Source organism: Manis javanica, chromosome 14, assembly GCF_040802235.1.
Source record: "Manis javanica isolate MJ-LG chromosome 14, MJ_LKY, whole genome shotgun sequence".
NCBI lineage: Eukaryota > Metazoa > Chordata > Mammalia > Pholidota > Manidae > Manis > Manis javanica.
The window spans coordinates 9,768,146-9,789,662 of NC_133169.1; the positions used below are offsets into that span (position 1 = coordinate 9,768,146).

The 21,517-nt window shown below is 46.9% G+C and overlaps 1 protein-coding gene across 3 annotated transcripts in view; it reads left to right on the forward strand.

Annotated features, from left to right (window-relative positions):
* Window positions 1–3,313: 3,313 nt before the first annotated feature.
* The window catches only part of IQGAP3 (IQ motif containing GTPase activating protein 3), a 39,421-nt gene continuing 21,217 nt past the window's right edge, over window positions 3,314–21,517 (forward strand). For all 3 annotated transcript variants that reach the window (XM_073221400.1, XM_073221401.1, XM_017639790.3), the window contains exons 1-13: window positions 3,314–3,409; window positions 5,635–5,722; window positions 11,623–11,779; window positions 12,407–12,484; window positions 13,680–13,756; window positions 14,499–14,566; window positions 14,657–14,770; window positions 15,019–15,197; window positions 15,661–15,736; window positions 16,232–16,395; window positions 16,898–16,985; window positions 18,604–18,767; window positions 20,206–20,363. In XM_073221400.1, the coding sequence (XP_073077501.1) occupies window positions 3,373–3,409; window positions 5,635–5,722; window positions 11,623–11,779; window positions 12,407–12,484; window positions 13,680–13,756; window positions 14,499–14,566; window positions 14,657–14,770; window positions 15,019–15,197; window positions 15,661–15,736; window positions 16,232–16,395; window positions 16,898–16,985; window positions 18,604–18,767; window positions 20,206–20,363 (1,448 nt within the window). In that variant the 5' untranslated portion in view covers window positions 3,314–3,372. The remainder of the gene's footprint in view (window positions 3,410–5,634; window positions 5,723–11,622; window positions 11,780–12,406; window positions 12,485–13,679; window positions 13,757–14,498; window positions 14,567–14,656; window positions 14,771–15,018; window positions 15,198–15,660; window positions 15,737–16,231; window positions 16,396–16,897; window positions 16,986–18,603; window positions 18,768–20,205; window positions 20,364–21,517) is intronic.

Below are 21,517 nucleotides of genomic sequence, written 5' to 3' on the forward strand. Positions count from 1 at the left end.
CCTCCGGGGTTACTAGACAACCAGGTACTGCCCTCCACTTCTAGGGAGTTTTTTGATTGACAGCTCAGGTGCCCTATCTTAGTACTGAACACTGATGGTGCTTGGGCACAGATACCTGGATGCCACAGCCTTTCCTGCCCCACTGCTCTCCACCCCTGCAGACAGACATCTCAAGTCCCTCACTTCAAGCAATGAATCAAAGCATCACGGATGGGCATGTTACTAGTCAAAAACTCAAAGATCATCTGTCCCATACCCACGTTTCACAGAGGTGGGTACCAGACTCAGAGAGCAGGTGTGACTTTGCCTGAGGTTGCAGAACAGTCACATAGCTGGGATTAGACCTCAGGTTTTCTGAGTCTGGGCTACCTAGCCTAGGATCCTTTCCACTACCTTTTGAGTGCAAGCTATAATGAGGCTTGGGCTGTCCCGGAAGTGAACCCTTTCACACACGAACACACACACACACTCTTACACATTGTGCTTCTGAGTGGTAGTTTCATATTTGGGAACAGGGCGAAAGGCTGATGGTCAGGAAAGGCCTGGAGATCAGAAGAGCCTCCCTGTCCCTGGACTCCCTCTAGCTCCAGTGATCTGCAACCTCCGAGTTCTGCTCGATGAGAGGGCAGCAGGCCCCACAACAATGGTCACCTACTGCCCTAACTCACCAAAGATAGCCTGCATCAGAAAGCAAATGTCCTCATTTACCTGGAGGAAAGGCCTCTTTTAAACAGAGAGACCTTTTCCAGAAACAAAATTATTAAGGGAGTAGCTTGGTTCACCTGCATTTGCTGGCAGCCTTTGCTGAGTGCCTGCTCTGTGCAAGCATGGTTCTGTGTGCCTCGGACGGTGCCCATGCCTGAAGCAGGCTCTTCCAGCTGCAGGCAGCTTCTGCCCAGGGGCTGGCCCTTCAGGATGCTACCACAGCTTGGCCAGGGCCAAATATGCAGCTCAGGCTGTTTTTCCTACAGCAGGCTTCCCTTAAGGGGAGAGGATGATTTGTGGAGGGGACAGGGACTGAAACTGCTCTCATCAAGGTTCCAATCACCTCTCACTGTCAAGTGATGATTTCTGGATCATTTTCTTGGTTTGATTCCCACTGTATTTAATATATCCTCAAAACTCTCTCCTCACTTAGCTTCCATGATCCACTGTGTCCTGGCTTTCTTTCTCCTGCTCTGACAATTCCTTCTCCATCTCCTTTGCTAGGCTCTCTGTCCATCTTTCAAATGCTAGTGTTCCCCAACACGCTGTCCTTAGGTCTTTTCTTTACATACCCTTCCATGAACATTTCATCCACTCCTCTGATTTTAAAACTACTGATAAGCAAGTCATTTCTAAGTGTACCTAGCTTGTCTAAGCAAATTCCTATTTCCTTAAGTCTATGTTCCCGTTCTATATGCCCAGTGTTAGTGGCTAGAAATCTGAGAGAAATTTATGACTCGCCCTCTCCTCCAGCTCTCAGTCCTACCAGTTCTACCTCTGAAAACTCTCTCCAGTGTACCCTCTCTTGTGCAGTCTGATGGCCATGGCCTTGGAAGTGGCATATGGTATATACTAGTTAAGAACTCAAGTCCAATTTGGAGTTGGACTATCTGAGTTTGAATCTTAGCCCTACCAGTTTTTAGCTGTGTGATATTTCTTAGCCTCAGTTTCCTTACTGTGAAGGTTAAATAAGATGGTCCTTATAAGATGATGCTAAAATAGGACCAGCATATAATACTCAGTGAATGTTATTGTCGTGTTTTGTCCATAACTCTGGCATGCAAGAAATACATCTCTACTTAGCCCCTGTTTCAAGCCTCTGTTGCACTAGGGTGGTGAAAACAATGTGTAAGTCAGTTTGGTTTGCCCCTTCCCTTTTCCTAAGGTGAAGTCCAAACTGGGGGGAGGTATGGGATACAAAGACTTGAGAGGGAATGCCCATCTGGCTCTTGACCATATATTTACTATCCACTGACATCCCCTTTCTTCTCATCTATCAGGCCCAGGGGCCCTGGTCCCAAGCACAGGACTGGGTAACTCGTCCAGGTATTTCCTTTCTGGCTAGCTTGGGGAATTTCTGAACAACTGTCTAAGGGCATATCTGCTGGCTCGTTATACAACTGTTCCTTCTCAAGATCCTGTGCTCCTAACATCCTTCCCAGGAAAGCAGGGAGTAGGACCTCTATCACCAGGAGCCACCAACATCTAGATTCTCTACCTTCCCCCTGGTGGAGGGCAAAGGGAACCCTTCTGGTTTCAGGAAACACCCTCTCTCTTCAAACCCCACTTCTCCCAGTTTTGTCTCAGCCCTGAGTCGCCTCTGTTCCTCTGAAGCTTTGGATATTTTCTGTTTTCTAGCCCTTCAAATTTCTCCCCTGAGGCTATGAGCCAAGGCTGCCTAGCTGCTTGAATGGGGTATGGGGGTAAGGGCAAAAGGAGAAATACCAGATGAGGGAAGCCTATTAGGTAATATACCAAAAGTTATTTTTCCAGTAAAGTTGTGATTATAATTATTTTTATTAATTCAGACCCATATTATCTCTCACCTGTGTTACTGAAAAAAAAAAAAACTCCCTGTTGGTCCCTAGCCTCAACTCCACAAGCCCCTGGGGCAAAAGGAAGCTTTCTAAAATATAAATCTGGCTCTGCTCCGCATCTAAAGTGTTCTTTGGCTCATGACTGCTCCCAGACCACATCCCAGCACCTTAGCATGGTGCCCAACGCCCTGCAGGATCTGGCCCTGTCCTCTTTAGGATCTCTCCCAAGCTGAGCTTTGTTCTCATATGGAACTGAACAGACCTTAGGTCCTGAACTCACCTCCTTGCCCTTGTACATGCAGTTTCCACTGACTGAAATTCCTGTCTCCTTCAAGCTGATGAATTCTTGTTCACTTTTCAACTCAGATCACCTGTCACCTCCACTAGGCGGTCTTCCCGTCCTTCATTGCTCTTATCTTAATTACAGCAATTACTTCCTTCCTCCGTGTATCACTGACCTCAAATTTGTTTGACTTTGTCTACCACTCACTCCAGAACAGCAAACTTCCTTAGAGCATTAACTGTTCTTATTTATCCCAGCATATGCACCACCTCAAGTTAGCCGGACCACAGAATACTATAAAAGGCGGCGCGGGGTTAATGGAAACACTAGGGATAAATTAAAACGGCGAAAGCAGGGGCAAGGACTACTTGAAATGAGGCGGTTTAGCAATGAAGGTGCCCTAGAGGAACAGCAAAAGAGCCGCCGGAAGTTAGAGGTGCCCCTCCGCAGCCGAGAACTACAAGTCCCAGGAGCCCCTGCTCCGCATACCGGAAGTGCCTTGTCGGACTCGGCGACGGTGAGGGGCGGTGGCCCAGCGGCGGGAGATTCAAACCTGGAAGGAGGAACATGGAGGGGAGAGGAGCGGGCCCGGGCCGGGCGGTGTGTAAGTGCCAGAAGGGGCCGTGGAGGGTCCATAGTGGTGCCACTGGGTCAGGGGCTTGGCAGCCCGGGGGAGGGTGGGCGAGGGGTGGGCGCGGGCTTGCCAGGCAAGGGACGGCGGGACGGTGCTCGGTGCAGGTGGAGCACTCCGCGCCGACTCCTGCGGGCTGGAGTGGAACCGTGGGCAGAGAAACGCCCCGACCTTCTGCTGCGCTTCAAAGCTTACAAAGAGTTTCCTCCCTTATTCCAAATTCTGGCGCTCTGGCTCCGGGAGAATGTGGGTGGTCTGGATGGCCCCTTAAAATCCAGCAGTTACCGATAGCAACAATACTTGTAGGCGGGCAGGACGCCTAGAGACTGGGGGATCCTTGGCTTTTTGGTGCCACTTTGAAATAATGCCTCGCAGTCTTCACAGTGTCGAAATTATCCGGGAAGAATGTTTAAAATGCACATTCCTGAGCCCTATCCCAGAGCTTCAGCGCCAGTAGATCTGGATTGGGGCCCATAATCTGCATTTCTAACAAGTACGACTGGGCTTCTTCCCTCACTTGTGATGCGGGTCCACGGACCACACTTTCAAAAACACTGCTTTAGAAAGAGACTGGGATCGGAAGGATGGGACGGCAGAAAGGTTTCCACCTGACCTGAATGGAAGGCAAAATTCCTTCATCCACCCCCTATCCCTTCCTCTCCATTAGGATTCAAAAACCATTGTCCACCTCCACTGATCTGTTGAAGGAAAGCTAGTTCCAGACTTGAGAAGGGCAGGAAAACGGATTTTTTTTTTTAGACTCCCGTGTGTATATGTACAAAGTCCCTCCCATCTCTCACAGTCCTCAATTCATACCTCTGAGGTGATGTCATTCACTTTACTGGTTCCTTTTCCATGCTTAGCAACTAACACTTGTTCCTTGTACACCCACCCCCTTGGAGTAACTGATGGATTTCCTGCAATTGGCTAGTGCTTTCAAATCTGACTGTGGAAGGGTGTGTGTGTGTGTGTGTGTGTGTGTGTGTGTGTGTGTGTGTGTGTGTGTGTGTGTTTTAACTTAACTGCCAATTCAAATAAACCCTGCCTCTCCTCCAAATTATAATGCAGGATATGCAACATGAGGAAATAAAGAGTGGGATTGACATTAAGTTCTGAGTCAAAGGCAGATTGACTAAGCTCTGTCTCTTTTCAAGCCCTCTGAATTAATTTTCTTGGTGTATGTGTGTAGCTTTCTGTCATCCTGTGTGGTTTTTTTCCCTTAAGAGACTAAAGAGATGGGGGAGAGGAGAAGGGAGAAAGATAAAGGGGGGCTGTGGCTAAGGCAGAATATGGGTGCCATCTGAGTTAAGGATTCCCTATTCTTGAGTTTGGTCATCAGAGTATTATCTGTATTTTATTTAGCTTGGAGATTATTTTTCTCCTCAGTTGACCTATGTCAAAAAGACAGTAAAGATACCTTTGTGATCTTTTAAAATGCTGTGTCTTTCCATTCAATCCCAAGTGAATGGCCTTTTTCATGTTGTTCCCTTAGTTGAACTGCCTTTCCCCCTTTTCTGCCTACCCATTCTTTAAGAGTCTACTCATAGGTAGAATCCTTTGCTTTCCTCTGCTGCTTCTATAGACTACCCATGGCTGTAATCACACCTACCACATTAGGTTGGAGATTTTTACTCACATGTTTTTCTCTTCTAGTAATAATCTCTGTATTTCTTGAAAGTAGAGGGTCCACTAGCCTGACATATATATAGGAGGTATTGAATAAATGAATGACTGTTGAATGATGAGTCCTAGTTGGTTCTGCTAAGCCTCTGGGAGAATACCTGAGGAGGATGACCCAAGTCCAGTTCTTGGAGAACTCAGAGTCTAATTAGGGGCAAAATTAGGAGCTAAGTTCCCAGCCAAGGAGGGATCTGGACATCTCTGCTAGAAGGCACTGAGGGAAGCTGTGAAATAGATGTGGGAAGGAGGTCAGGAAGCCAGGTGCCAAGGAAGGGGAAGGAGCCCCTCCTATGCAGGAGGAATCCTCTGGTAAAGGGTGGAGAGGCCATCCTTTAACATGGTACTCACGGGTTCACTTTAGTGGATAGGAGAAGATTGGAACCCAGGGTGTTCTGGGAAGGGGAGGCCAGATGTGTGGAGATACCAGCTTTCTGAGCATAGTTGCCTAAGAAAGTCAGGTAAAAAAGAAGCTTCAGTGCTATGTTACTTCATTGACTATACCCCCTTTCATCCCTCAGATGAGCGCCTCACAGCAGAGGAAATGGATGAGCAGAGGCGCCAGAACGTCGCTTACCAGTACCTGTGCCGGCTGGAGGAAGCCAAGCGGTGAGTCAAGGGGCTGCCTCTTTGTGGTCCCCTTTCCCACCCTGCCCTCCCAGGCACCTGCCCCCAAAGAAAATTCAAAAGGACAAGAGTCCATTCCATGGGAAAAGGAGAGTTGAAATAGCTTCTTTTTTTTAAAAAGACTTGATTTTTTTAGAGCAGTTTTAGGTTCACAGCAAAATTAAGAGGAAGATACAGAGATTTCCCATATACCTGCCCCCCAACATGCATAGCTTCGCCCATTGTCAACATCCCCCACACATCATCACCCAAAGTCCATAGTCTACCTGAGAGTTCACTCTTGTTGTTCCACTTTTATGGGTTTGGGCAAATGTATAGTAACAGGTACCCATCATTACTTAATGATAAATGTAGACAAAATGGTGTTAACATTAACAATGAAAGTAAACTCAAGTAGAATACAGGGTCCATTAAGGAAATAGGGTCTATTATGCACTCCTCTTCTGGGAAACTGACTATTCTTAAAAGAACCTTAAACTTTGTATTCTGTCAAACCATAAACATCCTGGACAAATATCTGCTGCTTGCAACAAAGTGGACTTTTCACCTAGTGAATTACCTTAGCAACTAATTAGGTATAGATAAAAGTAGGTTACGATATCTTTAGCCTATTATACTTCTTTCAAAACAACTCATGTAAGCCCTTTCAAGTCTCCTTGCTGCCTTTAAAAACCCTAAAGAGTGCTTATATTTGGGTTTCCTCACACATCTGTGTTTGGGATTGCAATCCCTGAAATGCCAAATAAACATAACTGTTTTATAGCTTTGCCTTTTTTGGTCAACAGTATCATAGTTTCACTGCCCTAAAAATCCTGTGCTCTGCCTATTCATCTCTCCCACCCTTACCCCCAGCAACTGCTTATCTTTTATTTTATTTATTTATTTATTTTGACTTATTATTATTTTTTTTTGAGAGGGCATCTCTCATATTTATTGATCAAATGGTTGTTAACAACAATAAAATTCTGTATAGGGGACTCAATGCACAATCATTAATCAACCACAAGCCTAATTCTCAACAGTCTCCAATCTTCTGAAGCATAACGAACAAGTTCTTACATGGTGAACAAGTTCTTACACAGTGAATAGGTTCTTACATGGTGAACAGTGCAAGGGCAGTCATATCACAGAAACTTTTGGTTTTGATCACGCATCATGAACTATAAACAATCAAGTCAGATATGATTATTCATTTGATTTTTATACTTGATTTATATGTGAATCCCACATTTCTCCCTTATTTTATTTTATTTTTAATAAAATGCTGAAGTGGTAGGTAGATGCAAGATAAAGGTAGAAACATAGTTTAGTGCTATAAGAGGGCAAATATAGATGATCAGGTCAACTGCTCATCTTTTTACTGTCTACACAGTTTTGTCTTTTCCAAAATGTCATATACTTGGAATCATACAGTATATAGACTTTTCAGATGGGTTTCTTTTACTTAGTAATATGCTATTTAAGGTTCCTCTGTATCTTCTCACGGCTTGATAGCCCATTTCTCTTCTGTGCTGAATAATATTCCATTGTATGGATATACCATAGTTTATTTATTCATTCACTTACTGAAGGACATCTGGTTGCTTCCAAGTTTTAGCAATTCTGAATAAAGCTGCTATAAACATCCATGTGCAGGTATTTGTGTAGACTTAAGTTTTTAACTCCTTTGGGTAAATTACAAGGAGTGTGATTGCTGGATCCTATGGTAAGAGTGTGTTTAGTTTTGTAAGAAACCACCAGTCTCCTAAAGTGGCTATACCATTGTGTATTTCCACTGGCAAAGGATGAGAATTCTGTTGCTCCATATCCTTGTCAGCATTTGATGTTGTCAGTGTTCCAGATTTTGGGCATTCTAATAGGTATGTAGTGGTATTTCATTGTTGTTTTAAGTTACATTTCCCTGATGACATGTGATATGTAGCATCTTTTCAAATGCTTATTTCCCATCGGTATATCTTCTTCAGTGAAGTGTCTGTTAATGGCAGTGTTTGGCCCATTTTTAAATCAGGTTACTGTTTTTCTAGTTGTTGAGTTTTAAGAGTTCCAATCCTTCATTAGATGTGTCTTTTTTTTTTTTTTTGATAATTATTTTTTATTGAAGGGTAGTTGACACACAGTATTACATTAGTTTCAGGTGTACAACACAGTGATTCAACATTTATATACATGATAATTCTAGGTACCAGCTATCACGATACCAAGTTGTTACAATATTTTGACTATATTCCTTATTCTATACATTACATCCCGGTTACTTATTTATTTTACAATTGGAAGTGTGCACTTTTCTTTTTTTTTTTTGTGAGGGCATCTCTCCTATTTATTGATCAAATGGTTGTTAACAACAATAAAATTCTGTATAGGGGACTCAATGTTCAATGTATAATCATTAATCCACCCCAGGCCTAATTTTCGTCAGTCTCCAATCTTCTGAAGCATAACGAACAAGTTCTTACATGGAGAACAAATTCTTACATAATAAATAAGTTACATGGTAAATAGTACAAGGGCAGTCATCACAGAAACTTTCGGTTTTGATCATGCATTATGAACTATAAACAGTCAGTTCAAATATGAATATTCGTTTGATTTTTATACTTGATTTATATGTGGATACCACATTTCTCTCTTTATTATTATTATTTTTAATAAAATGCTGACGTGGTAGGTAGATGCAAGATAAAGGTAGAAAACATAGTTTAGTGTTGTAAGAGAGCAAATGTAGATGATCAGGTGTGTGCCTGTAGACTATGTGTTAATCCAAGCTAGACAAGGGCAATAAGACATCCACAGATGCAGCAGATTTCTCTCAGAACGCGGGGGGGGGGGGTTCTAAGCCTCACCTCTGTTGATCCCCAATTTCTCATCTGATGGCCCCCCTGCAACTGTGCCTGTCTTAGGTTGTTCCTCCCTTGAGGAATATTACCCGTCTCTGGCTAACCAGTCATCTTCCAGGGCCATACAGGGAAATGTAAAGTTGGTAAGTGAGAGAGAAGCCTTATTGTTTGAAAGGGTTAGTTTTTCACTTCTTTGCATATTTATGCCCTGTGGCTTCTATGCCCAGCATTTGTCTTGAGGTATCTTTACCACTTGGAAGAATTGTGATACATGGTAAATTCGATAAGAGGCACGAATTCTATTTAGGGGTTGTAATTAGGAAGGAAGAAGAAAAGCTATAGAAGTTGCAGGCGGAAGAAAACATGGGAAGATTGATTATTTCTTTGACATATCTTCTTGTAGAGTAACTTCAGCATGTATAGGTTTTAAACTACTAATTAAATTGCGCACACACATTAACATAATAGGAATACAGTTACATAACCAAAGCATACCTATAATTACCAGCCATCTCCAGTGAAACCAAGAAAACCAGTTAGGCACCTTAAGCATTTGTGAAAACTTATCTATGATATGGTGGATATTGTCCAACTGAACTTGAACAGTCTGAGAGAAATCAGACAATTTAAAACAACCCATTCCTGGGGACTGTTCACATCCCATATGTTCTTTTAACAGTAAATAGTCTAGATGTGTCTTTTGCAAATATTTTCTCCCAGTCTGTATCTTGTCTTCTTATTCTCTTGACATTGTCTTTTGTAGAACAGAAGTTTTTAATGAAGTCCACTTTATCAATTATTTCTTTCAAGGATTGTGCCTTTGATGTTGTATCTAAAAAGTCATTGCCATATCCAAGGTCATATTAGCTGTTGTCTTCTAGGAGTTTTATAGTTTGGTATTTTATACTTAGGTTAATGATCCATTCTGAGTTGGTTTTTGTGAAGGGTGTAAGGTCTATGGATTGATTGTTTTACATCTAAATATCTAGTTGTTCTAGTACCATCTGTTGAAGAGGCTATCTTTGCTCCATTGCTTCTTTGTCAGAGATCAATTGACTATATTTATGTGGGTCTGTTTCTGGGCTCTATTCTGTTCCATTGATCTGTCAATTCTTTCACCAGTACCACAATGTCTTGATTACTGCAGCTGTCAGATAGTATTAGTCCTTCAATTTTGTTCTTTTCCTTCAATATTGTGTTGGCTCTTCTGGGTCTTTTGCCTCTTCATGTAAACTTTATAATCAATATGTCAATATCTTCAAAATAATTTGCTGGGGATTTTGTTCAGGATTGCATTGACTATAGATCAAGTTGGGAAGAAGTAACAGGTTAATAAGATTGAGTCTTCCTATCCATGAATATAAAATATCTCTCCATTTGTTTAGTTTTTCTTTGATTTCATTCAGAGTTTTGCAGATTTCCTCATATAGATCTTATAGTTTTTTTTTATACCTAAGTATTTCTTCTTCAGGGGAGGGGAGTCTGCTAATATAAATGGTATTGCATTTTTAATTCCAAATTCCACTTACTCATTGCTGGTATAGAAGAAAGTGATTGACTTTTGTACATTAACCTTGTATCCTGCAATCTTGTTATAACTGTTTATTAGTTCCAGGATTTTTTTTGTTGTGTTCTCTCAGATTTTCTACATAGATGATCACAGCATCTGAGAACAAAACATCACATCCTCATATCTCCCTACATACTTTAATACATATCTCTTAAGAAGAATGAACATTTGCTTACATAACTGCAGTGCCATTATAATACCCAACTAAATGATCTATTAATCCTTGGAAAACCAACCCAGGCCATTTTCATATTTTCCTGATTGTCTGAAAAAAATAATCAATTTTTATAGTTGGCTTATTCAAATAAGGACCTAAATAAGTTCACATATTACATTTGGTTACTATGTCTCTTAAGTTTTCTTTAAACTAGAACAGCCCACCTCCCCTTTTCAGTTCTTCATGTGATTGACTTGTTGAAAAAACTGGGTCATTTCCCCTGTAGAATATCCTACATTCTGGTTTTATCTGTTTGCTTCCTTGTGTCATCCAACTCCTTTCTCTGTACTCCATGTTTCCTATAAATGGACATTGACTCTAAAGACAGGATAAAAGCTTAATTCTTTCTTTTTGATCAATAATATATTTTTAATGTTCTCCAAAAAAGGTAGGAATAGATAGATGGGAAATCAAGTGTCTGTGTCAGGGAAGGCATGAAGTAAAGTGTGACTGGTTCTCTCTTTGAAAACAGACTTTCTTATAATCTCTAATACGTGGACAGGTTTGGAGATCCCATATGAGGAACCCTCATTATCTCCTTCATACAACCATCAGCAATAATAATACTTTCATTTATCTTCAGTGTTTTCACATTGATTAGCTCATTTAATCTTGGCTCATTTAATCTGCCCACTGAAACAGGAAGGAGAGCAGAGTATTATTTTCATTTTGCAGACTATGCACCTGAGGCTCGAGAGGTGAAGTAGGGGAGATGGTGTGGAAAACAGGTTTTTTGATTCCAAGGGCTGTGGCCCTTCTGCCCCTTTGTGCTGCTCCCCTCCCATCAACCCTGGGGGTTCCCCACCACCCTCATCATCATCAAAGCTGGGTTATGAGCTGTGTAAGTCATTCAGGCAGACATGACCTTTCTGTGCCTGGGTTCTCAGAGAACATGCAGAATGAGAGAAGTGAGCAGATCCAATTTGGTTCAACAGTCCAATGCATAATCAGACTGAATAGGAGGTTATATCACGTAACAGGTGTCAGCTGGCTTGAGCCTCACTGAAGATGGGCAGGTTCAGGTTCTGTCAGGCAAGATTTTTCTGGGGTGGGTGGGGGCTAAGGTTTGTCCAGTCCAGGTGTTTGGGGCAGCTTGGGACAGGATAGAAACAGCCTGGTACTGGGCAGGAGCGGGAATTGGGAGTAGGGCGGGATCAGGAGTCAGGAGAGAGGGAGGAAGGTCCTGTGGTTACAATGAACTGCTGTGGCCTGCTGGAGCAGGTGACAAGGTGCTCTCATGCTGCTCTCGTGCTCTCAGCTGGATGGAGGCCTGCCTGAAGGAGGAGCTTCCTTCCCCGGTGGAGCTAGAGGAGAGCCTTCGGAACGGAGTGCTGCTGGCCAAGCTGGGCCACTGTTTCGCACCCTCCGTGGTTCCCTTGAAGAAGATCTATGATGTGGAGCAGCTGCGGTACCAGGTGAGGAATACAGGTCTCTACTTTCTACCTTGTTCTTCTCAAATTTACCTTTGTCCCCAAAGCTGTGAGAGTAGGGTGACTGTACTTATTCACCAGGACTCTTCTGAGGGTGAAAGGGGACACTACTAATCACTGCACTGGGACAACTGCTTTCAATTGGCGACTGTCAGCCAGGTGGTGTGTACTGTCCTTAGTAGGAGGGGACACTTGCTAGGTGGGCCATGAGGTGCCCCTGAGATGAGACTTCAGCCTCTTCTGCCCTCAGTCTACACTCAGAGGCTGTGCGCTTTGGCACCTTGAAGGTGCTTCCTGGGCATGCTGCCCCTTCCCTGTGCTCTAGCCAGCCCGACCCTCTTCTCCTTCCCATCCCAGCTCCAGAAAGCTTTTCTAGGAAGCCTTACTAGATTGTTAATCCCACCCCTGTGCCATCCTTCCCAAATGACCTGCCGGGTCATCTATTGCTGGTGGTCTCTCTCTGTGTGTCTCTGTCCTGGGGGATCAGAGACCCGGAGGGCAGGATCCCCCGGCTCCCCCTGCACTTTGCATCTCCAGGCTGTGGTCTGGGCTCTGCCTATAGGGAACCCTGAGAACTGTGAACATGGATTCTTTTCTTCCCTTCCCTTTCAGGCAACTGGGCTGCATTTCCGTCACACAGACAACATCAACTTTTGGCTGTCTGCAATAGCCCACGTTGGCCTACCTTCGGTAACACTGGGCTCAAGATCGGGGCTCATCTCTACTCTTCATCAGTCCCCCCAACCTCACCCCTGCCACACACGTGCTTTACCTTCCTGGGACCCATTAGCTCTCACGGCGTGTGTCTTCTAAACTAACTTAATCTAAGGACTTAAGTTCTCTGGAGCTGTGTGTCTTTGAACCATGTTACTTGGTCTCTGCTGCCACTTACCTGTGGGTAAGAGAAGTAAAGGGAGGCGAAGGCTCAAGTCGCACTGTTCCCATTAGTCATTGCGGCCCTGTGCAGTGCAGGAGATGGGCCTCATATTCGTCCATCAGATTTCATAGCACACAGCAAAGGCCTACCAAGTCTATTCCTAGGTGGTGGATGTGGAGTGTGGGCCCAAGACCCCAGCTGAACACATGCTGCATGTCCTCTTACTTTTTGAATCTCAGTTTGTTTCTCATCTGCACAATGGGGGTAGTGATCCTGCCCTGTCTACCTGATATGGTTGTCAGGAGGATTACAGGAGCTGTGTGAGCTCCCTTTGTGAACAAGGAAATGGCAGTAAAGAAAGATGCGTTGTGGGGAGGAAAGACCAGTAGAGGCCATGTGTCCTCAGTGAGGCTGAAACACTTCTGAGTCTCTGGATTTGGTTCTTTCTTATGAATCTAAAGTAACCAAGATATATTGAGATTAGACCTCATTATGGTCATCAGGTGGCATGGGAAGCCATGCCTGGGGCAGCTCAGTTCTTAGAGGAGTCCCACTGGTCAGAAGCCTCTGGCTTCAAGCCAGGGATGCCCTCACCCTTTGGGAGCCTTGGCAGTATGTGCCTCGTTGGGCCCTGTGGGAACATAGCCAGATCTCAAACATGCCACCTTTCTGATGAGAGTCCGTAGTAGGGGCCACAAGCTTGCTTGTCTCTAGGACGACTAGGGGGCCCATTTCCCCAGGAGGATATGGCCTGCATCCTATAGCCTTGATAGCTTTGTCTGGTGTCTGGTTAATCTGAGGCTGTGTGTGGCTCAGTATGCGTCCCCAGTGCCTTTCTCACACTGAGTGCATTGGGGAAAGTGGTTGGGGATACTGACCTAAGACCCCCAGGCAGCAAAGGTGCACACCCCCGGTCAGATAGGATGCCCCATTCCTCAGCCCCCTCTCTGTGTATCTGGTGCTGCTTAAAGGTCTCCAATGGCAATAACCAGCTGGTTTCCTCCCCAGACCTTCTTCCCAGAGACCACCGACATCTATGATAAGAAGAACATGCCCCGGGTGGTCTACTGCATCCATGCACTCAGGTGAGTGACCCCAAACTTTTGTCATCCAGGTTCCTCTGCGTGGATGCCAACAACCGACCAACAGATGCTGCAGCAGGAATGTTGGGAGGTAGACCAGAGGGAACTCTCCTCAGGAGAAAGATTTCAGATTCATGTAGTTGTGTTAGATTTATGCATATTTATGGGCACATGTATGTGTGACCTTTGTGGGTGAAGGAAAAGGGCAGGCAGGGAAGGGTCTTCAGCTTGAGACTGAGGGGCAAAGGAATCAGCAGGGCCCGTCAAGTGTCACATCCAAGTCACTCCGTGTGAACGGTGAAGGCTGTTTGTTTATACTCCCGGCCAGCTATCAGCAGCCAGGTGGCTAAAGCATAGAAAGTGATTGACTGGTTCCTGTGCCCACCATGTCATCTCTTCCTGACTTCATTTCTCAGGTCCTTTCAAGCCTCTGCGCCTCGGCTCAGTGGGTCTCTGCTTGCGATGTCCTTCCTGCCCTCTTTCTCCATCCAGTGACCTGCTATCACAATGTGCCTTCTCTGTGAAGCCTTCCCAATCCCTCCAGGCTTCCCTTAGCATCTTATTTATCTTCTATAGATCTTGCCTTGGGCCAGCTTCCAATAACTTTGCTCTCTGTGAATTGGGGGTGACTCGAGGGCAGGTGCTGAGTGGTCTTCATTTCCAAGTCCCCATAATATCTCCTGCAAACCCATTATGAGTAGTGTGTTAAAATGAATAGGTACCAATGCCTTCCATTCTTTCCCAGTCTCTTCCTCTTCCGGCTGGGATTGGCCCCTCAGATACATGATCTATATGGGAAAGTGAAATTCACAGGTAAGCTCAGCTCCTTCCCTAACCACCACAGTTTGGGCAGGGATTTGGGGGTTCTGGACCTGATAAAGAGCACCTGTGGTTTCATTGCAGCGGAGGAACTCAGCAATATGGCCTCTGAACTGGCCAAATATGGCCTCCAGCTGCCTGCCTTCAGCAAGATTGGGGGCATCTTGGCCAATGAGCTCTCAGTAGATGAGGCTGCAGGTAGGAAATGAGCCCTGCCCTGCTAGGGGTAGGCTCAGGGAGAATGGGAGGACTCTTAGCCTCTGTGCCTCGGCTGGATTCTGGATACCTCCCATCCATGGGCAGGGCCATCCGGCTACCTGGTTTGGTTTGCCTGGCCCTGTGGATGGAAAAAGGGGATGGTGTCAGAGTGGCCTGCAGCTGGTTGTGCTCCCACTGGTCTGGGGTTTGTTCTGGCCTCCTGACCTTATTTCCCTATCCCTTTGCAGTCCACGCAGCTATTCTTGCCATCAATGAGGCAGTGGACCGAGGGGTGGTCGAGGACACACTGGCTGCCTTGCAGAATCCCAGTGCTCTGCTGGGGAATCTTCGAGAGCCTCTGGCAGCCATCTATCAGGAGCTGCTGGCCCAGGCCAAAATGGAGAAGACTGCCAATGCCAGGAACTGCGTAAGGAGGGTCTTGGAGTGCAGGAGATGAAAAGCTGGGTGGCCTGGAAAATCTGGAGTCAAACCAGGATTCATATCTATCCTGTGTCTAGGTTCCAAAGTTGCTTGGAGAAACTCATTTGTCAGTTATTTTAGAGAAATAGGGGAAGAACTCAGGAGACTAATGAAAGTCCAGAAGAGAATATAGGAGAGAGGTTCTGGGGGGATGGATCTTCAGGGAGGGCTGAGAGAGACTCAAACGTGGAACTGGATGAGGTTGGACTGGAGATTCCAAAGGGTGGTTTGATTTAACTGTGTCAGTGCCAGAGGGTTGGATCCCACGATTTCCCCAGATTGCTTCTGACCAGACTGACCTTTGGCCTTGGGAAGACCCCCAGAAAAAGAAATGGGTACGAACAGGGAGGGTGGAATAGGAGAAGATGGAATCGGCTTCCCAGATGCCCCCCTCAGCGTGGTTTTTTCAGGATGATGAAGGCCAGGATATCTATGACTGCTACCTGACTCAGGCTGAAATCCAGGGCAGCATCAACCATGTCAATGGTAAGAGAGAAGCCAACCCTTGGGCCAACCCTTGTTTCAATGGAAGATCAAAATCAAGGCAGTGTGTGCTCTGCTTTATAATGATCAAAGTCTAGAAACGTGGTCCCTGTCAAGGGAGCTCCTGTTTGAATGGAGACCCATGGAGAGGACAGAGGCCCTTGGTGCTAGAGTAGTTAAACTGGGGTCCTTTAAGAAGGGGGTGTGGAGAATGGAAGGGGGAATGGGGAGATCAGGGCAGAAGGGGCTGCTTGAAGGCTCTGGATGGGTATCTGCCTACTTGGTCCAGATATCCTCAGGGCCTGGGATGGTCAGACACGGAGGCTGTATAGATTGAGCTGAAGAATTTGGGCTGGACCAAATGGGCCTCAGGAACCCAGGGGGCAGGGATGGGGGTAATTCTGGGCCAGCAAGAGGAGGGCAAATTCCTAGGGCTGGGCTGGGGACAGTAAGGGGCAGCTCTCACACTGCGCGTTCTGGGGTCTTGGTTGTTTTCAGTCCATGGAGCTCTAGAAGTTGTTGATAATGCCCTGGAAAGACAGAACCCTCGGGCCTTGCTTGAGGCCCTCCAGGACCCTGCCCTGGCTGTGCGAGGAGTGAGGAGAGACTTTGCTGACTGGTACTTGGAACAGCTGAGCTCAGACAGAGAACTGAAAGCACAGGTCAGGCTCTGTCTAGTGCCTCTGGCTGACTGTAGGGTGGGTGGGCCTCATACTAAGACATTACCTTGGTCATCTCTTTGTATTCACCGAGTGCTGACTACATGTTAGGATGCCTAAATCACCTCAAGGCTCATGGGCTACAGGGATCAGCCTCTGCCCTCTGAGAATCTTTCAGACTGGCCGGGGCCACCCAGGGGTAGCCCAAGAGACATAATATGCTCTATCACTGAACTGGGGCTTCAGCTTTGTGATCTTACTTTCTGTGCTGTTGACTCTCTCCCTGAGTCTGTTTATGTTCGTGTTGCCCGTGTTGTTTTAGATGCTTGCTGGGTCAGAAAGAGCCAGAGGTTAGAGATGGGTCAATAGGATGGAGGGAGGGCAGGTTAGTCTACCTGAAGAGGAGCGCTGGGGTCAAGGGTGGGTGAAGCAGTGCGCCCAGGAACTCAAGCATGTTCCTTGCTCCAGCTGGACTCTCTTGTACTGCAACTAATCCCCTTTCCAGGAGTTGGGCCTCGTGGAGCTTCTGGAAAAGGAGGAGGTCCAAGCTGGTGTGGCTGCAGCCAACATCAGAGGTGATCAGGAACAAGCCAGTAAGTCACCTCCAGGCTGAGGCCTGGCCTGGGTGTATCACTGGCTCTTGGAAGAGAATCTAACACCTTTGCTGGCTTTGGTGTTGGGCAATGCAAATCTACCTGATTTTCCAGCCTGGCAAGAGACTTCTCCCCTCACATAGTGTGCCCTGTTCCTGCTTGCCTGGAGGGACAACGATAAGCTCATGAAGGCCTTAGAGATAATGACAGTCAGGCTGGACTCCTGGGGCAGGCAGCTTCCTTCTAGGCACTTCTGCTGTATTTTGACAGTTTCAACCTGCATGAGTTCCTTTAGCTTCTGAAGTGTAGTGATTTCCCACATGAGAGAAACTCATGATCAACTCAGTTTGCCTTAAAAACACTCTGTCCATTATAATATTTTACTAAAGAATGTGAGTTAGTGGTGTTCCTCCAGGGGGATCACTGTGTTGAGCAAGAGTGAAGAGGAGTACCGAGCCCCCCTGAGGTAGCCTGTGGATGCCAGGCTTGTTAGACCACTGCTTGACTCTGTCCTGACTTGCTGCCAGGCTTTGAGGTTGCTCAGTAACCCCTCACTTTTGTCTAACAGCTTTCGGTGCCAGCTTGCGGAGCCCCCAGGCCACTCCTGGCTAACTGCTTGTTTTATCGCCCAGTTCATTCCTGCAGCCAGAGTAATGTCTCAAGCACAGATCTGATCTCATCTTTTTTGTTGAACATCTTCAAACCTTCACTGGTTCTTCCCTTATTTACCCTAGACTTTAGTCCCATCTCCTCTGCGCGGCAGATACTCCCCTTCCGAGTTCTCCCCCATCCCATCTCTTCACCTCCCCCCCAGCCCGGCTGAGCCTGACAGCCTGCTCTTCCTTGATTGCCCCCAGCCTTCCCTGCTGCCAGGCCTCTGGCCCTCTGGACACATTGTCCCACACTTTCACCTGTGGAAAGCAGGTGACGACATCCCCCAGCACTGCCCCCAGCGCTTCCCCTTCTGTGAAGTCTCCCTCTGCTCTCCCTAAGATCCCTCCTCTGCTGCATTTGGAGGAGGGGTGGGACCTCTGCCATAAGCATGACAGCAGTGCGCCATGGGTATCAGTGTATCCTTATTTGTCCCCAGTAGATTGTGTGCTCCTTGATGCCAGTGCCCATATCTGCTTGGCATTTTATAAGGCCTGGCATTTGAAAACTAAAACTACATAGACGTGCCACGGGCCCATTTAAGGAGCTTACTCCCGCCCCTTGCGGCCTAACTGGCTCGCTGTTGGAGCTGGTTCCTTATGCCCCCTGCTATCATCCAGGCTGGTCCCTGGAGCTCCTTCACTGACCTCATCTTAGTCACACTCCGTCGCCTCCTGTCAGTCTTGAGCTCGCCACCTTAGGAACTCACTTCCACCATGACAGCCCTCCCTGTTACCTGCTGAGCTGCTCAACATCTAGGTCTGACACTGCTTCTTCCAGAGCCTCTTCTTAAAGTGGCCCAGCCCTTTTTCCTCCCGAAATGCATTGTGAACCTAGCAGGACAGTTTTCAAGAGCAGTCACAAAGCCATTCCTCCTCAGAGATCCCCAGCAGGAGCCAGTTAGCTAGGAGAGGGCGAATGGCCCTGAATGCTCTGCCTGGGCAGCCTCTCTTCCTCCTCCCTGCAGTGCTGTGGGCTGTGCAGAGAATCAACAGAGCCATCCAGAGCGGAGTGGCGGCGGACACAGTGAAGGAGCTCATGTGTCCTGAAGCCCAGCTGCCTCCAGTGCACCCCTTTGCCTCAGCTGTGTACCAGCAGGAGCTGGAAGTGCTCCAGCGGCAGCAGCAGGGGGTGAGCCCCAGAAATGAAAGTCCATCTCTCGGGTTCCCCAGCAGCGAGAGGGATCTGAGCAGTCAGTCTGAGGGCACCCTTACATGCTGGCAAGAGATTAGGGGAAGGAGGAGGGCTCCATCCTTGCCATCCTGAGTGTGTTGTAATAGCCAATACCCTTGAGCAAATGCTGTTGTACCCACTCATTTAATCCCTAAAAGAACCCTATAAGCTGAGGAGTAGTGTTTCCATTTTAGAGATGAGGAAGCAGGTGCAGATGGTCAGTAACTTGCCCAGCACAGCTCTTACTGGCAGTGCTGGGAGTGAGTGCAAACACGAATGTCCTTGAAGCCTGAGCTTTTAGCCACCTGCTGCCCCACCTCACTCCAAGCCATACAGCTTCTCTGGCAGTGAGGAGACAGGGCCCCCTTTTGGAACTTCCCAGTCTGTCGGAAGAGTTTAGAATACATCTGAGAGTCCAGACAGAGACACAGGGAGGGCAGAGTAGATTATGGCAGTGGAAGATGACTTCAGACTAGAGAAATGGAGGGAACAGAGCTGCCAGGGAGGTCTGGGAAGGCTTCCTGGGAGAGAGGAGACTCAAGAGAGAATCATACCCCATACCCATAGCAGGGACCATCCTTAAGGAGGGTACAGTTTCAACGCTGGAGACTAGTACAAGGAAACATAAGCTAAGTAGTAAGAGGGAAAGCCCAGTGAGAAGGCTGCAGACTTTTGACTGCCTAAGCTAAATTCCAGCTCTGCTACTTCCCAGCTATGTGACCTTGGGCAAGTTATTTACCTTCTCTGCCCCTCTGTTCATATAAAAAATGGGAACAGTAGTTGTATTTTCCCCATAGGATTGTTGTAAGGATTACACGAGTTAACATATGTGCTTAGAAATGAGCCTGGCATATATGTTTGAGCTATTATTATTCTCTGCAATATTCTGTGTGTAGAGGACAGGATGGGTGCTCCAGGCAGAGGGAACAGCATAAGCACATGTTTGAAAAGGGGAACACTGGGCGGGACAGTGGGGCCAGGGCCTCTTGGGTACGTGGTACAGCATGGAGGGGCCCACTTTGTCTTCTTTGTGTGCCCAGGGACCAGGAAGGAGATGGCAGAGCTCACTGGTTAGGTGTGGGCCCTGGAATCAGGCAGTGAAGTTAACTCAGATTATTTGACTTTGGGCTCATCTGCGAAATGGGGATGTTCATGGTACCTACCTCATTGGCTGGTTATGACAATTAAATGATAAAGTGTGTGAAATACTTATATATTGCCCAGACTAAGCCTTCTCAACTACTAAGTATGATGAATTATTTAGTGAGTGAATTAGGCCATTGGGGTTTTGGGACAGAGACTCTAGGATATAGGAGAGTCTTGGGGGGCAGCATGGCAGGTAGGCCCCCAGGCCCTTCACTGGCCCATGTGGGATGTGGTCCTCCCCCTGTTGTAGGAGCTCAGCCAGGAGGAGCTCTTTGTAGCTGTGGAGATGCTCTCTGCTGTGGTCCTGATTAACCAGGCCCTGGAGGCCAGGAATGCCAGCAGTTTCTGGAACAGTCTGGTGAACCCTGCCACGGGCCTGGCCGAGGTGAAAGGAGAGAATGCTCAGCGGTAAGAACGGTTTAGCCCCATGTTGGGAGTGAGCGGATGGAGGGAATGGATCCAAGACTCGGAGTTCTTCTGCTTGGAGCTCAGCCTTCTGCATGGTGCCCTGTCCTTGGGCCCGGGCCCACCCTCCGGGTCTGTTTGCAGTTCCTTGGCCTGTTCCTCCTAAGATTGGTGGGTTCAGTCATTCCCCTTTCCGCCATTTATTCTTTCTTTCATAGCAGAGGTGTGAGTACCCAGTCACATGCCAGATACTGGGACTTGGAAACAACAGTGAACAAAACATTCCTGCTCTCTTCAAACTTACACATTAGTAGAGGGAGACAGACAAAAATTAAACACATCAAATGTTTAGAAGAGATGAAGAGCTATGGCAAAAGTAAAACAGGGCAAAGGATATAAAGGGTGGGGACATGGTAGGATGGCTGGTTTGTTTTATAATGTATGGTTAGGATGGTCTCTGGTAAGGGGGTCATTTGAGAGAGACCCGAAAGGCGTGAGTGATTGTCGAGGCTGTTGGGCACAGGCCCTAGAAAGAAGTGGGCTTGGTGTGTTCAAAGAACCCTGGGAAGTGGTGTGGCAGAATGGAGGGAGGAAGGGAGAAGAGTGGGAGATGAGGCGGCAGCGGCCACACCATGGAGGCCTCTGGTGGTGGCCACACCATGGAGGCCACTCCACCCTGAGTGAGGAAGGAGCCACGGGAAGTTTTGAGCAAGGAGGGAGACGATCTGACCTACTTTTAACAGGATGACTTTGGCTGCTGGGCTCTGACTCGTCTCAGGGTTAGAGAGGGAGAAACAGGAGACCTGTCCGACGTCCACTGGAGTGGTCCAGCGAGATGGCGTGAAGGCTTGGCCTAGCGCTGTAGCAGTGGAGGTGGTGGGGAGGAGTCAGATTTGTCTGCATTCTGAAAGCTGACAGGATTCGGTTACATCGTGGACATAGGGTGTGAGGGGAAGTGAAGTCGGGTATGACCCCAAGATTTTTGTCCTGAGATGCTGGAGTGAATATTTATCGAAATGGGGAAGACTGTGGGAGGTGCAGGTTGAATGCGGGGAATCAGGAGTTCAGGTGTAAGCTGTGGGGTCTGACGTGTTTATCAGACATTCATGTGGCGATACCGACGTGGCAGTTGGCATTGTGAGGTATGCTTTTGAGAG